This window comes from Otolemur garnettii, unplaced genomic scaffold (assembly GCF_000181295.1).
Source record: "Otolemur garnettii isolate 467f Iridium unplaced genomic scaffold, OtoGar3 scaffold00040, whole genome shotgun sequence".
Taxonomy (NCBI): Eukaryota; Metazoa; Chordata; class Mammalia; order Primates; family Galagidae; genus Otolemur; species Otolemur garnettii.
This window is the reverse complement of record NW_003852435.1, coordinates 13,185,861-13,202,931: the sequence shown is the minus strand read 5'-3', so window position 1 is coordinate 13,202,931 and position 17,071 is coordinate 13,185,861. Positions and strand designations below refer to the sequence as shown.

Here is a 17,071-nt window from a genome sequence, read left to right as displayed (position 1 = left end):
CTTGAATATTAAAAATTTCTAATCAAAAATTTCCCACTGCAAACAATATTTTTATTGACGTTCTTTGGGATAACTAAAAGAAGGCAAGTTAAAAATGCTTGTACAAATATTTTTCACATGTGCAAAAAATAAATGTCTGCATTCCTTCTTTAATGTAGTAACTATCCAGACACATTTTGGCAGTGGGTAATCATCACATCTCAATATTTCTACCCCTCTGTCTATCCATCAACTGTCTACCCCTTCATACACACATCATTTATCCATGATTCCAAGATTCCAGATGAAATTCCAGGGATGCCCTTTTTGGTGTGCTCTATATGGTCAAAGACATCCCCTTCCATAACCCTTCTGCTTCTCCTCCTTCCCTAATTCTGGAAAACATTTCTCAAATATATGTCATGATTATAGGACAGCCTGGGACAGAAATGGCAGTATTTGCTCACCAGTGTCATTGTCATGCTTTCTGCATATCACTCATTTCCCCACATCCAGCAGTGGTGGCTCATGTCTTTACCTATGTTTTATAGACTCTGGCTATGCATTCTTTCCACGTGTATGAATCTTCCCATTAACCTGCTAACCAGGACCAAGTTCTTTAACAGGACCGTTTTGGTGGATCCTGTGCTAATTAATAGTTATATTGCTGTCTCCATGAATCACAGACTAGAAAGCTATGCTACAGGGACACCATTTCCATTGCTATTTTCCTTTTTTGCTGAAAAAGACATGACTGATGGCTCAGAATTAATTGTAATCCATGGTCTGTCAGTGAGAGATATCCATTACATGTACTAGGACTATTCAAACAATTTCTAACTCCTTCATGGCTTCTGAAAATAATTGTAACATTCTTTAGATTGCAGAAATAATATCTAAAAGTGAAATAAATAAAACTAAAATGCAATGTGTGACCCAAGACCAGTTGAAACATATTATATCACATTTTAAGTGCAAATTAACAATCCTTCATGAGAACTTTTATTTTATCTTATTTTTTATTAAGTGATAGTTGTGTATATTAATGTAATCATGGGGTACAGTGTGGTGTTTTCACATACAGCAGTGGTATGTCTTAAAGACTTTATACAGCAATCGTTTCTTCCACCCTTCTATTTTTGTTTTATTCTCTAACTTCAATAACATTATCCGTCCAAAGGCTTGAATTACTAGTTTTCATTCTGTATCTCTATTATAATAGTATCCTTATTTTGTTCTTAACTTACCCCAAAATAAAGAAATATGGTTCAGGGTGGTGCCTGTGGCTCGAAGGATTAGGGCACTGGCCCCATATACTGAAGGTAATGGGTTCAAACCAGGCCCCTGCAAAAACCTGCAAAAAAAGGAAATATGGCTTGAATATTAAACATTTCTAATCAAAAGTTTCCAACTGCAAACAATAGTTTATTGACATTCCTTGAGATAACTAAACGTTAGTTAATTACAATCTTGTGCCTGTTTCAATAATATGAGAGAAGTATAAAGCATGCGGATATGTGTGTATGTGCTTGGTTTAATTGTTCTAAGTCAAGTGGCTATGATTTGAGGTTAATTATAGTATAAAATTGGGACTATGTCCTGAAAACTGTCACTTGCTTAAAAAAATCCCTCATTTTGGTTTTAGGAAGCTTTTTATTATTTGTTTGTTTTGAGAATTTTTAACAGGAATAATTTTAGGGAGAGTCTCATTTCTTCTTTTGTTAATTTTGCAAAAGCAAGACAAAACAAATTCCGGAAGACTAGACACTAAATCAAAATCTATTTTTGTTACCAATATTGACAAGTCTGACACACATTTTGGGTGATCCATCATTATCCCATGAAAAGCTGCTTTTGTAAGACCACAAGTTGTGTCCGTGCCTTCTATATATTTACTTCATGGCAGTGATAATTTCGTGTAATTTCTAATGAAATTACTACAACCATCATGTATCCTGATTTTGTAAAGATGGTAATGGCAACTTACTTTGTTACAGGGTTTGTTTGTGCTAGAAAGTAAATTGGAAGGAACTCTTGCTGAGTTGATTCTTCCGTATTTCTGTACATATAATTTATAGATGCAAAAATTCTGCTTGCAGATTCAAGAACAGCTGCTCCTGTTCAATGTAGTCACTTTATATTTTGTATGCTCAGATAAAGTACTGCATTCCTACTGGGCAATGAGAAATAGGCTGAGGACATTTCTGATAGCAGGAGCTAAATAAGAATATAAGAAGCAAAATAACCAACAATGCAGCCAATTTCAAACTCTCTGTCTACCTTGGACCCTAGAGGGGATTTAGGGGTAGAGGGATGTTCCCAAATCAAAATGGGAAGTTGATTCAAAACCTTTTTCTTTTCTCTAAGGTCCCATGAGGAAATAAATGCAGAGGGGAGATTTTTGTTTTATGCTTGTTGTAAATATCTTCATTCAAATAGCAAGGCTACTCCCAAAATGAATATAAAGAGTAGTTTGCTCTCAAGTTTCTTAATGCTACCATTTGTCACATGAAAATAAATACTATCGAACTTTCTCGAAGATCATTGAAATCAAAATAAAATAAAAGAAAATTACAGTATGTTAAACATGTCACCGTATGTCATTAACAAGAATCCTCCTACATAGAGAAGTCTAAGAGGTACTCCATGTACTTTACAAAGCCCAGAATAATATAGATCCTTAATTTGTTCATTTCACAGTAAGACATTTGAAAACTAAACAGACAAAGTTTAAGTCAATGTGAGTTTCCTACACGCATTAAAACAAGGCTTCAAACTAAACACACAGTTGACTAATAAGTTTGAATGAAAATTGACAGCTCTGTCCTCAGATGAAGCAGTTGCTTAGCAGCAGATAACAAACTGGTTAAAAGAGCAGTAAGCATGATGCAAACTCCCCCGATTTCCCCTGAAAATATTGCCTGAATTTCAATGGACAGTTATCATCTGCACCACAAAAGTGAGACCAAAAAATTAATTCTAGCATTGCTGACACCTTTTAAGTTCATCACCTATGATCAGTGTAAGTTGATACATCTCTTTCTCAACATGAACTGAACCTTCCCATTTATTTCCAAATATGTATTCCAAAATAGTAAGCATAGAGAGAGGAAAATGGAAAGGCTGACATGTTACCATGTTTCATTTTGCTACTTCTACAACAGGGGAGCCCTCTTAAAAATTCTCCATGGCCAGTGAAACTTTTCACAAGGGAAAGCACTTTCAATGGGAGATAATAATATGTGTATTGCATTTCTACCCTATCCCCTTTAGATACCTACCTCTATTCCAGTGAGCTCCTCTTCATTTAGTAAATATTTATTACAGGCTCATAAAATGTCAAGTATATCTGTTCCTCACAAAACTTCCCTAGCTTTTATTTCATGAATCCTTATTTGAGGTGGTTACTTGATTAAAAAAAAAAAAATACTCAAGGACATGAAAAGTCAACAATTACTCTGTGTTTGAGTCAAGAACAGCCTACTCTTACAGTCTGTGTTCTATAACTTGTATTTTTTATTTTTGCAAATTGGCAATAAATTTCAATTTAGGCTGTCAACAGATTTGTGATTTGTTTTGGCATAAACTCAGAATACAGCCCTCCCCCCTTTATTTATTTATTTTTTTCTGCCTAGGTTGTTGCTGATTAATACAGTGAAGGTCTTCTGTTCATGGTCTGACCTTGCCTAAGTCTGCATAGTTTGCAAGAATTGCAAAAAGGGGACACAGCTGCTGGCCAAAAGCATGCTCAGAACGGATGGCAATAGCTTAATGAAATTCTGCTGTTTAGAAATAATCTAATTAAGGGAGTTATGTAATATAGTTTTCATCTTGTTCACAATTATAGTGTTAATAGCTAGAATAATGTCTAGCATATAGTAGGAGCTCAATAATCATTTATTTAATCAAAAGATAAATGAACTACCATTAGCTTTATATAGAAAATCGGAAAAGTTGGGTTTTATTTTGATTGCCTTGTACAAACATGTACTCTTAAGCTATCCTGCTATGATCCTCATCTTTCCAACATGAAGGAAGAAATACATTTGTGTTACTATTTGTTACCCCTGCGTCTGCAAGTACTCAGAATCAGGGCATATTCAAATATAACAACAAAGTGCTTGTCAGAGTTCATTTCCTTTACATTCTAAATCACAACGAGTTTCTACTTTATTTTGGATGTTATTAAGAGGAGGAATGCCGGCATTGGTTTTAGATGGAAAGAAGGTGTTGAGAAACCTACTGTAGACGACATTCCTGACAGTCACAGAAACATCTCAAGTAAAATATAATATTTTAAAAATAAGAAAAAGAAAAATATCTCTAATCCATATTATAAGAAATAGTCGCATTAAAATGAAGTTTCTAGTCTCTATACCTTTTTACCCTCTTTGAGATGCTTTCCTTAGCTACTATGAGAAGATATATATGAAAATGTTATTGGTAATAAATCATCAAACTGTCATTGAATTTATGCTGAGATAAAGCAACAACAATTTCAGATATAAAATTTTTCCACAGTTTTCTCTTTTACCTCATCATAAGCAGTGTCTGGCTCATATGTGTGTGTGTGTATATTTAGAGATAGATATATATGGAAATAGATAAAATTTTAGATAAATTGATTATACATTTTTTTTAAGTTTGGTTAAAGGAACTAAATCAGAATGATGTATAATATTTCTTTGAAAATGTATTTAAAGAATTATCTAAAAATAAAATCATATTTAAACCATTTCAAGGCATTTTTTTCTATTTTCATTACAATAACTTATAATTTTTCATAGGAAAAATTTATTTCAAATGCCCATCATTAACTAGAGCCTTTGTCTACTGATTCTACTTTATGAGTTGAATTTGAGGAATATTACTAAAGAACCTCCACAATATTTTTTTTTCAAAGATTTTCAGAAAGTCAGACAAGGAAAAGTTCAAGGTGCCTAAGGAAGACATAGATGTTCTTGTAATAAATATTGTCATTTAAAAGTCATGGAAAGAATGAGTTACCTAAGGATTCCCAATCATTGCCTGAATGTTTCTCCAGTGAATTTCTCACTAGTATAGAATAATTGGATTAGGGTGTGAGATTCATGTTATTATTGGGTTATTGCAGAAGAAGACAACTGTCTTTTGTGGTCATGATTAAAAAATCCATGTAAGGAAAATAAAGAACGACAGTTAGAGTAGAAGACGAAGATCAGATGATCCCCAGAATACCTGGTTTCTTGTTGGAAGATTATTTGCATTTCTCAGCTCAAGAGAAAGTCAGCATACTGTATACCAGGTTTTCCTCTTCTCTTTGGTTAACTTTTAATCTGTTATAAGTGATGAAAATAAATAATAAAAATTAGACAAATAATATTTACTATAACAAAGGTCATGTTTGAAGATACAGTGATTTCAAAACAGTAAAATTTTTAAATACAATAAATGACCCAACAATACCACTTTAAACACTGGCATGGTTAGCAGTTGATATATTCACACACGAAGACACATAAGCAGAATTGCAATTTAACACAGCAAAATCTTCACTAACTTTATTTTTAAAATAGACTAGATGCATTCCATTTCAACATCTATTAATTAGCATAATTTCAGGTATGTTGTATTGCATAATATTCAATTGCATGGTATTACACAATGTATTAATCATCTATTAAGCCTTTCTTTTTTTTTTCTTACCTTTTGCTATTTTATGCAAACATCACCCGAGAACCTTCACAATATTTTTTTCTTGCAGTTCATTAGAAAGGCAAATGAGGGAACATTCAAGATGTCTAGGGAAGATGTACATGCTCTTGCATTAAGCACTGTCTTTTAAGAGTCACTGAAAGAATGAGTCACCTAAAACATCCCAATCAGTGCTTGAATGTTTCTCTTGTGTATTTCTTACCAGTACAGAATAATTGGCTTAGCCTGAGATACATGTTGCTCTTGTGTTGTTATTGCAACTTACCACCAACTCTTTGTGCATGGAAACTCCTGTAGGCTAATAAGACTGAAGCTACAGGTTTTCATGTCAAGTATAATAGCAATGACTGGGATTTCTTAGGTGACTCAATCTTTTAATAACTCTTAAAAGACATTGATCAATGCAAAAACATATATCTTCCTTAGACATCTAAAGTTTTCCCTTTTTTGCTTTCAACTAAATTGCAAACAAAAAATATTATGGCGATTCCTTGGTGGTGTTTCTTAAATCCAACCAGCTTAGCATGTTTGCACGTGCAGGAGCCCGGACATACCCTTATGTTCAGGCACTTTGAGTCTGTGTAGAGAAAAGTATCGAAGAAAACTGTTACCAAAATTCGCAGGAGCATCCCTGACAGAAAATAACGTGAAGCAGCCTTCCAATTCCATTTCCCATCTCATTCTTTCTCGGGGAAGCCGGGGATCTGGAACTTACCTGTCAGTGATACATCAGTTAAACCAATGTATGCAAAGCATTAATCAGACAGAGGCAATAATGATAGTTCCTGAGGGAGAAAATTGAATGAGTAACAACTAGATTCAGGAAAAGAAACTGTAAGTGCCCACACTCTGGGGAGTCTGGAGCACTCTCACGATTATATGTGCTGTCCCACTTCTGTCAGGCAGAGTTTGGCTGCATTTATAAACCACACGAAGCTTATTTCTATAAGATGAGCAAAGATGCAAAAATTTTCAGAGGCAATAAGTAAACACTTCTCCGTTTGTACTTTATTCAAATATATAATATGGTTTTCTTGAAAGGACAATATTTAACTGGTTGCTCTTGACAAGAAAAATCATGTTTTTGAGGCTGGTCATATTCCCCATCCTTTAAAAAAGCAACTCACCTCAAAGAAGGTCCTAAGCTGACAAGAACCAGGGGCATAATATGAGACACAAAATTCTGTGGTTTATATATCTCTCTTGTGAAAGAACAATATGTTTTCTTTCCAAGGTGAAGGAATCACATCTTTAAAACTCCACATCTCAGTGGACCTAGAGGTTAAAAAATATGTAGCTTTATATTTGAAGAATTATAGCTATCTTTTATTAAGTACCTATTATGTGTCACTATTATATACCGGGAAGACTTTTGTCTATTTTCAGCTGTACAACACTCTTATGGGAAAGACCTTATTTTCTCCATTTTTAAAAAGACAGGGACTCATTCAAAAAGATAAAGTACCTTGCCCTGGGCCAAACTTTGCAGAGCCGCGGCTCAAAGGCAGGAACTCTGGTTCTCGATTCTTAACTTGGTGCTTCACAGCTCAATCTGAGAAGTGCTGTTGAGGCCTTAAAGACACCCGGCACTCCTGTTTCCTAAGAGTTCACTGATCCTCAACCCTCTGAATTTCAATTTATTCACATACTCTCCTTTCATCTAGCTTGATAGATCAGATATTCTACCTCTATCCATCATTATGATACAAAGATAGATTTGATCAATTTTCTTCCTACCCTTATATCTATGTATCAATTTTTAGCCTATATTGCATCACCAAACCTATTTCCCATCCGTATTGTCATAACCCCAAATAGATTAAACATTATATTGCTCTACCTTACAGTGTGACATTGCAAATATATTTCACTAAATTCACATCTTTTTTTATTCTCACTTATAAAATAGCATAGTTGAATATGTAGAGAAATAGCATAGTATTACCTACGTGAGATGGACACTACTAAGCCGTATTTCAAATAATTTTGGAAAAAGTGTCTTACTTTTTATGTTCAATATAATCTTTGTACCAAACACATACTAGATGCCTAATAAATAAGTGTTCTAATGGCCACATCTTAAGGAATGTGGGGTCACAGCATAACCAGTGTTGAAGGATTGGCTATTTCTTAGAAGAAAAGAGATTCTGATTAAAGCAACATTCATTACGTTTAGAAAAATATCACAGATATATTTTCTTTCATTTTTTTTCTCCTGCCTGTGAAACATACACTTCTTTTATGGCTTATGAGACTTCCAAGGAATATTTTATAAATATTGAAAAATCATCTCTTCCATTGCCTTTCCCTTATGTCTTGATTTCTTTTAACTCTCCAGAGCTCAGAGATATTCCTCCAGAGATAATACCAAACACATGTCAAAATCTATGATCTTTTTAGTTGATTAATTGGAGTTGATTAATTGGAGACTCAGAAATGGGGAGTAAGGGTGTGAGGGATAAAGGACTTCCTATTGGGTATCATGTACACTATTCAGGTGATGAGTACACCCAAAGCTCAGGTTTCACAACTATATAATACGTTCATGTACCCAAACTCCTCTATACCCCTAAATTTATTGACATAACAAAATTGTTTCAGCTGTGTTTATTTCATGGTCATGTGTACTAGGCAGTGTGAGCCTTCATAGTGTCTTTGTCACAACAAGATTCTAAAAATTTAAGGGTATATGAAAATAGAAATTGAGAAATACTTATATTATTAGTTTTGTCTAGAAGATTAAATACATGTGTAAAAGGAAATACTGCAATAAGTAAACATGTTAGTACAGCCTTCCTTATACAAGGAGAAATACATTTCGGACACTAATATTCAAGTTGGGCTTGCCTCCCCTGGAGCACTCAGCGAGGCACGTTTCAGAGCCTTTGAGAAGGGGATGAAATTCCTGAGACAGATGTGCATGAAGGTAAAACACACTGCAATAGAGGCCGTTACTACCATTTATGATTATAGCTTATGTGATGTTGGCATCAGTTCATTAAAAATGTACTGACCTATCAACGGTTTTCACAAAGGTCATTGAACAGTAATAAACTTGCATCAGATCCTCTCCATCATGACTCTGGGCTGGATTTGAACCAGGGACTAACAGGAAATAGGTTCCTTTCTGTTGTGAGTCTATAAAACTGCATTTATAGAGTTGCACCCCTCTATCTATAGCATTTTGTCTTAACTGAAAATTTAAATGAAATGGATATAATCTATCAATTTTCTGTTATAAAACACAAATTTTAGATATTAGAAAGTGATTACATTATACACTTACGTCTTATATTTTTATTATTTATATTCTCTTCATTTTGTTAAACCTGAAAAAAGTGTCATCACATGTGGTTTGATATTCAAAGGTCTCTTGGCTATAAAACAGGATGGAAATTAGGTTCAGTCACCTAGCGCAGATTTACTACTCTCATATAATTCCCTGAGGCCTAAATCTCAACCCCACATGACTGTAAATATTCTCACAGTTCATGGATTACATCAGCTAAAAGAATATTTATCAAGAGAAGTAAATCTGTGCTAAAAGAAATGCACAGTTTTATTTTTATTAAAACACTAAATTTTATTGAAGTAACTATGTGTACATTTGAGGTCATTCTTGAGAATGACATTGTACAGGTAGATGCCAAAGTAACATTCCAAACACCTTTCAACGACCATATTCTCTCTACTACTAGGAAAATACTATTCTATTCTACCACCAGTCTGATTAAAGACTCTGTAGAAATATCTGGTCCAGTGTGAAAGAATAATTTACTCATTTCAGCCAGGCATGATGGTTCACACCTGTAATCCTAGTGGTTTGGGAGGCCAAGGAGGGAGGATCAGTCATGCTTAGGGGTTCGAGATCAGCCTGAGCAAGAGTAAAACCCAATCTCTACTAAAAGTAGAAGAACTGGATTGTTGTGGTCGGCAACTGTAGTCCTGGCTAGTCAGGAGGCTGAAGCAGGGGGATCACTTGAACCCAGGAATTTCAGGTTGTTGTGAGTGAGGATGACACCACTGTGCTCCAGCCTGGGCACCAGAGTGAGAGTATGTCTCAAAAATTAAAAACAGTAAATGCTAATTTAATATCTGTTAAAAAATTCACTCTTTTTTCCATATATATAAATAGCAATTGCATAGAACTTGGTTATTTAAAATAAGAATTTTAGTGTAGCTAGCTCAGTCAGTAGATCATGACACTCTTCAAATAATAATTTTAGTTTACTGTTCCAGTATTGCTTGAGAGACATTCACATATAGAATAAATTATCATTTAAAAATACTAAGCCATGGTGTAGGAAATACACTGATTGCTGAATTACCCTATGAACATCAAGTAAACACATCTCATCATTAAAAAAAAAGGAATGTCACATTATCCATGTATTTTTCCAATGTATGAAAATATATTTTAATATTTCTTATTTAAATTTTCACTGTAGTTTGTTGAGTAGATCTATGTCTAGTGTATGTCTTTTTTTTTCCTTTGCCTTTCTTGTTGAACAAGATTAAATTATGCAAGATTGAAATTCTCAGCATTTTGTTGATTGGATGTTACATAGTAAATGGCAAAAAATGAATGCCTGTTCTTAGCTTTGCTCCTAGTTTTATTTATTTTGCTTTTGCATTGTGTCACTTGTTAAAAGTTTTTGACTTTGTGTTCCGGCGCGTCCGTGTACTTGGGAGGAGTGTTAACTGGCATGTCCTGTGGTCTTCTTTGTAGTCGCAGCGCCGTGTTACGTTTCACCTCCCTGATGGCTCCCAGGAAAGCTGCAGTGACAGTGGTCTAGGAGACCACGAGCCGGTGGGTAGTGGAACCCTGATCTCACACCCTCTTCCTCTGGTTCAGCCACAGGACGAATTCTATGACCAGGCTTCTCCGGACAAGAGGACCGAAGCAGATGGCAACTCTGACCCCAACTCTGGTGAGTCCCCTTCGGTACTTAGACTGCTTGGAGTTGTGGTTTTGTTGCTTTAAGCAGTCATCCTAAAGTGCATGTAAATGGACATTTGGTACTTTGGTGCTGGCTTTATTTTGCTGTTTTATCCTTTGATATATAGCATCGAATGTCCTTGATACAATATTGGCAATTAAACTGGAAGATGCAGCTTTATTTTATGAACCATGAAAAAAGAAAAAAAAATGGTAGAGCTGAAAGAAGCCATTTGTATCAATATATCTGTTGTCTAAAATGTTCCAATATGAAGGCACACATTTTAGAATTGATACAATACAGGTAAATAGAACATTGAACTGTAGAAGGAAACTGTGGGAGGAACAATATTTAATATATATTTATACAATTTTGTGATTTTTATTTTTCAATGAATCCTTACAAAAGAATTAAAATTATTAGTGTTACAGCTCTTGTAGAATTTGTTTAGCCGATTTTCTAGTTTTTAATGGAACCCTATCTTACCCACCAAAAGAAAAGATTAATATTGACTAAAAATCTGTGAGGAGGGTAGATAAAATTTTTGTTTGTGTTTCTTTTTCTTTTTGTATTTGGATTCTGGATAATTTGCGTTTTACTAGTATACTGAATGGGATGCTTTTGTCCCAAACCTCCACAGACCTGTTCCCCACCTCAAAAATTATTGCCCATTCCTAAAAGCCCTTGTGGGGGTATTTATTCCCTGTTCTTGGAGGAAATCTTGGTCAAGAGTTACATCTTCTGTGGTCATGCTTGTATTAAAGTATCACTGACTACTTCACTCTGATTAAGTGAATAAAAGATGAATTAATAATTATTATCCTTAATTGAATGTGATAACATTAATTTGTATTTTATTTCAATTAAAAGCTATTTTCTGATAGGAGATGCTGGTCATAGATAAGGCTACACATATGTGTGGCTAGAAGATATATAAGAATTTTCTGTACCTTTCCCTCAATTGTTCTATGAACCTGAAAATGTTCTAAAAAATAAAAATAACAGTAATAATGATAATGCCTTCAAACCAAACAGAGCAAAAGCAGAAATGAAATAAATAAACATATTCTAAGTTGGGTGTCTACAGTGGGGATTTGGGGTGTGGTGGTTTTTTCCTAATTTTCTAGCAGTTTAGACCCTACTGTTTCTGACACTAAGGTGCCTCTGATATGTCTATGGTTGAAGAAAAATAAAGGGAAAGTAAAATGGACAAAACGGTTTTCTTCACGAGTTTTGCTTGTGGTCTCTGGATTCCAGCATTTTAAAACATATCTTGTCTGAGAAGAAAGTAGATCTTTTGGCGATATGCCTCCTCCACTACCCATCCATCTCTCCAACTTGGCAAATCTCTTCTCATTGGCAATATGGTGCATCTGAAGTTGCATTTTAATCTTCTTTCTGCTGAGATTTTTCTCTATGCCAGGCAGTCTTTCAGGAGGATCTAAGTAAATGCCGTGTCAGCTCTAGCTTTTGCTATCTTGTGTCCTCTCCCTTCATCATGTATGGACAACATAGGTGTGTTTTTTTGACATCACATATCCAGAAGTGCCCCTCATATTCATAGAGGCAATTTCTCATCACAGTAAATTTGTGAGAACTGGCCAAAAATTCTTTGGATTTCATAGCTTTTCTTAGTCTAAGCACTACTGAACCTAAATAGTTGCACAGAGTCAACGTTTCTTGATTGGGTGAAGATATCACAGTGTAATACCTCTATCTACACTGCCTTCCTAGTCTCCAACTTCCCTGTCTTCAATTTTAAAACATCTCTTATTGCAACTAAGCGAAATCTTGAAACTGGTTCTTCACCATCTCTTCTGCAAGTAGGTAGGAATAGTTGGGTCCTCTTGTCTTTGGATCTCATACAAAACCAATGCACAAAATTCCCATTTTAAATATATTTGCAAAAGTTGTTTTGGGACTTGTCTACGGAATTTACCAGAAGTAATTTAAAGAGATATTTTCAAAGCCATTGCAGTATGTATGATTCTAAGTGGAAGATTTACAATTAATAGGACTAAGGCAATGTCTCTTGAATATTTTTTAAGCCGTAATAATGAAATAATTTAGATGCATATAAACAATGCCAGGATGCAATGGGTTTAATCAGTGAATGGGTTTCAGAAACTAATGAATACCCGAGTAATCTTCTGGTTAACTAATGGAATTAGAGACTTAAAGTATTCAACTAGACAGGAAAAGGGGCTTTTTGAATTTGTTTCCTAAGTAGGTAGCTGTGTATCTGGAGAAAAGTAAAATTTAGGATTAAGTGCAAAACTCATACAAATGTACATTTTCCTATAAAACATGGTTTATCTTTTATAGCTTTGTTTTTAAAAATAGTAAATTCTAAATTCAGAGCAAATACATATGAAGGTATTATGCGACATTTATTGTTAAAAATGATCACATGCTATTCTTTAATTGATTTTTTGTTTGTCTATTTGTGTATTTGTCAGGAAATATGTTCGTCAGACCCTAGCACAGTCTAGCAGTCACTCCTTCAGAAGTAACTAAAAGAAATTTAGGCTCAAAGCAGAAAAAATAAACAAATGTGAATGAGATAAACTTAGCATGCTGTGGATGATTATGACAGTTGGTTATTTCACCAAGACCAAATGGACACAGACGAGTAGTTTTATTTTTTGTTCTCGTTTGTTTTGTTTTGAGGAGGGGGTAGCCGGAAACAATTTTCACCAACATTGCCCTGATTTTTTCTAAGTCTACACTAAGTCTACAATTTACAAAGCCTACATTTGAGATTGATAGGTAAGCTAAAAAGTTAGAATTTTGCCTCACTTTTAAAGTATGAACCTAGACTACTCCAGGCCAGAACTTTAACCAATGTGTCTAGCAACTTACTCTGTGCTTCCCAGCCCCGGGCAGTGGCACTGAGGTGGCCTCCAAGTGGGAAAAGATGGGAGGTTTTAACCAGGGTAAAAAGTACCTCCTGCCCCCTAGAAAGAAAAGAAAAACATTTCAAACCTATCTCAAGAAGTCTCCATAGTTAACAACATAGTCACAAGGAACAAGTGGACCCCAGAAATAACCCAGCCTTACACACTTCAACATTCAACCCAATACAGTGACTTCATTAACAAGAATGATGATCAATAAAATATATTTAAACTTATAGCTGGGCATGGTGGTGGGTACCTGTAGTTCCAGCTACTCTGGAGGCTAAGGCAAGAGGATTGCTAGAGCCCAGGAGTTTGAGGTTGCTATTATCTATGATCATAAGGGCACCCTCCCCAAGGGACAGGGTGAGACTCTGTCTCAAAAAAAAAAAAAAAGTATTTAAACTTAAGGGACAGTGCTCTTTGGTGGTAACAAGGTGTTTATTACTGGGAAGGAAGGAGAAGAGAAAAGTAGGGACACGAGGAGCTCTCAGAGTTCCTGGTGGCTAATGGTTCCCTTGACATTTAATGGGACATAAAATTTTAACCTCCTTTATAAATGTCTGGAGTAGAATTAATTAGAATAACCTAGAAATAGTAAGAGATCAAACCGAATGTTGATTCATATTAGAATAGTATTATGATATATTTTCTTGAAATGTCACAGTCACATTTTCGTAATTAATTGAGGAATGTGTGAGTAGAGTGGAATTGATGCAGTACACATCAATAGCAATACTTTTGTTACTTTGATCTTGACTGTTTCCTTTGAACTCAATAGAATGTGGTCTGATAATTCTGGGAGAGCCAGCATTTCATGGAAAGTGAAATAGAAACCATAAATGGTAGTAGTGTCTGTAGCTTTACCAAGTAGTATTCATTGTAGCTGTGTAGAGTCCTATTTTTAAAAAATCATTAAAAACTACCATTGCTTTCCAAGGCAAATGTTTTCAGTAAATTTTTTTTTTCAAAGAAATGAATACAAATGATATCATATGGAAGGGTTTTTGCACCTTTTGGCTCTTTCTGCTGAGCACATACACAAGTATACAGTGGCACTGATCCACAATATGCTTCTTTATTTCCAATGTTATACTTTGGATTGTTGACATCATAAATGTTATATTGTACCTAAATCTCAATTTGAAAAATAAATAATGAATTGTTTTTACATGCAATACCAAAAGTAATGTTTGCAAATTAAGCAAAAATTGGTAGGTTTTGTGATATTTATGTAAATTTATATTACATAAAGTTATATTTATGTAAATTTATAATAATCTTTACTACATCAGATATGGCTCTTATGCCTCTAATTTGTGGATGCTGGAAATACAGCTTTCACTTTTGGTTTTTTTTTTTTGTCTTTTTTCTTCCCAAGCCCCATTACATTGTTGTGACAGAAACATTTTTTCTTTTGTCTTTTAATTCTAAGTGGTCTTTATCATGGGAAAATGAATTGTGACATTCTCATCCCAGGACATCTATCCAATTACATGTCCATTGTCCCATCTGATCCACAGGGGATCAAATGGAATTGTCTTTTCTCTGGTCCTCCTGGCCTCTTTAGGAAAACAGCTGATACCTTAATGCCCCAGGAAGGCAAAGGGGACTCGAATGTGGTGCCATTACTCTAGCAGGGGTCCTCAAACTTTTAAAACAGGAGGCCAGTTCACTGTCCTTCAGACCGTTGGAGGGCCAGACTATCGTTTAAAAGGACAGGCAGCAGCAGCTAAGCAGGACAGGCAGAGGTGGCAAAAACACCCGGCGAGCCAGATAAATGTCCTGGGCAGGCCTCATGTGGCCTGTGGGTCGTAGTTTGAGGATGCCTATGGGGATCTTCCTGCCTCCCTGGACTCTGCATGGAATCTAGCCTCAGAGACTCTCTAATCTTAGCCGTCGAGATTTGAGTTCTGCCCAATGAGCATGATATAGGATCAGTCCCCTCTCTCTACTCCCATCCCTTTCATCTCTCTCTTTTTCTTGGCAGCTAGGAAGACTGAATGTTTTTAATGTTCAGGGTTGAGGATCCCAGGTGTTTTTCTTGATATTTCTCCTTCAAAGGCACAATAATACTTTTTTGCCTTAGTAACAATAAAAAAAAAAAAAAAGCTCAATTGGTTTATGACATGGTGAAATAACTGAATGCTTTTTTTTTTTTTTACCATTTTTCCATCTTGTCTCATCCTCATCTGAACAACAAATATAAAGTCAATATCTGTTTTTAAACAGTAAGGTAGGTAAAGGGATAAAAATAAATACACATACCTATATGTGCCCCAAACCCAACACATACTGATAATTCAAATATATTTTCAAAAAATATTTGTATAAATTATACTTGTGTTTATTGCTAAAACAATTATACAGCTTTCTATTTAAATGTACAGTGGATGGCCATAAAAATAATAGACAAAAGGAAATTTTTAAAAGTGTTTTGAAAGAACATATGGTGAAGAACTTTGTGCTATTAATTATTGATCAGCTTGAAATACAGTTCTTACAGGAAATGCAATATGCATACGTGATTTGAATATCACTTCACAGAAAGGGTTGGTGCCCTAGAAACCTCTAATGGTGACCTAGAGTATTTTTTGTTTGTTTCTTACTTCAGTATTATGAAACGATACTATAATTTTGAGATATCTCTAGATAGTTGAGCATGAGCCGGGTCTTAAATGACATTTCAAAATGATTACTTATTTTGTTAGAGGTGATAATAAAACTATAATTTTGTTAAAAGAAAGTCCTCATTGGTAGTGATAGGGTATGAAGAAATTATACAAGAGACAATGTGAAATCTAGAATTTGTTTTAATGTTACTATAAGAACATAATGATTATTACTATTACTATAGTAATGATTGGAATAGATGAAACAATAAAATGTTCACAACTTATGGTTGGGTATTAGATATATAGGTGGTTATCATACAATGCTCCCTTATTTTTTACATGTTTTAAAATTTCCAAAATATAAAGTTTAAGCAGATAATAAGAGATTGATATTTTAATAAAACTCACCTGGCTGAAGTTGAGAACATTCTTAATAAATATCACAAGAAAGGAAAAATATCTAATGTATGAAATACTAATATGAAAACAATAAACAAATACACCCGTACATAGAGAGAAACAAAATTAAATTCAAGTGGGGGAGGAGGATGATAAGAGTGAAGGAGAGGTATAGGCACTGCATGCCAGAGTCTCCTTTGCCTTCCTGAGGCATTAAACCCTGGACGTTAAGAACATCTGGGGTACTGGTAAACTTTCACCTATGGGCTCAATGTAAGGGTGCACAGCACACCCCCTGGGTGAAGGGCTCAACTACAACTTGAATTTTACCTAACAAACGCACAAACAATGTACCTTAATCATTTTTAGCTTCCTATTAACCCGAAAAAAAAATTTAAAATTAAAAACTCAGAATATATATATGAAACATACATGCTCACATTTTATTTCTTCTTTTCTCTTGTTTTGATGGAAAGATACAATTTAATTTACAAAAGTATAGGCAGATGTTTTTGTATGTAGTGAGAATATTTTATACATTTAAGTA

The 17,071-nt window shown here is 34.6% G+C and overlaps 1 protein-coding gene and 1 non-coding gene across 5 annotated transcripts in view; both read left to right on the top strand.

The window, feature by feature from the left end:
* PCDH9 (protocadherin 9) overlaps positions 1-17,071 on the top strand; it is an 879,176-nt gene that overhangs the window by 562,097 nt on the left and 300,008 nt on the right. For 2 of the 4 annotated variants that reach the window (XM_023513423.1, XM_023513422.1), the window contains one exon: positions 10,529-10,604. In XM_023513423.1, the coding sequence (XP_023369191.1) occupies positions 10,529-10,604 (76 nt within the window). Of the gene's footprint in view, positions 1-10,402; positions 10,605-17,071 lie in introns of all 4 variants that reach the window. The other 2 variants (XM_003790161.3, XM_023513421.1) reach the window with 1 other exon arrangement.
* LOC111725433 lies at positions 11,034-11,092 on the top strand. Its single transcript, XR_002773498.1, has one exon. It is a non-coding gene; the product is annotated as a U7 small nuclear RNA (small nuclear RNA).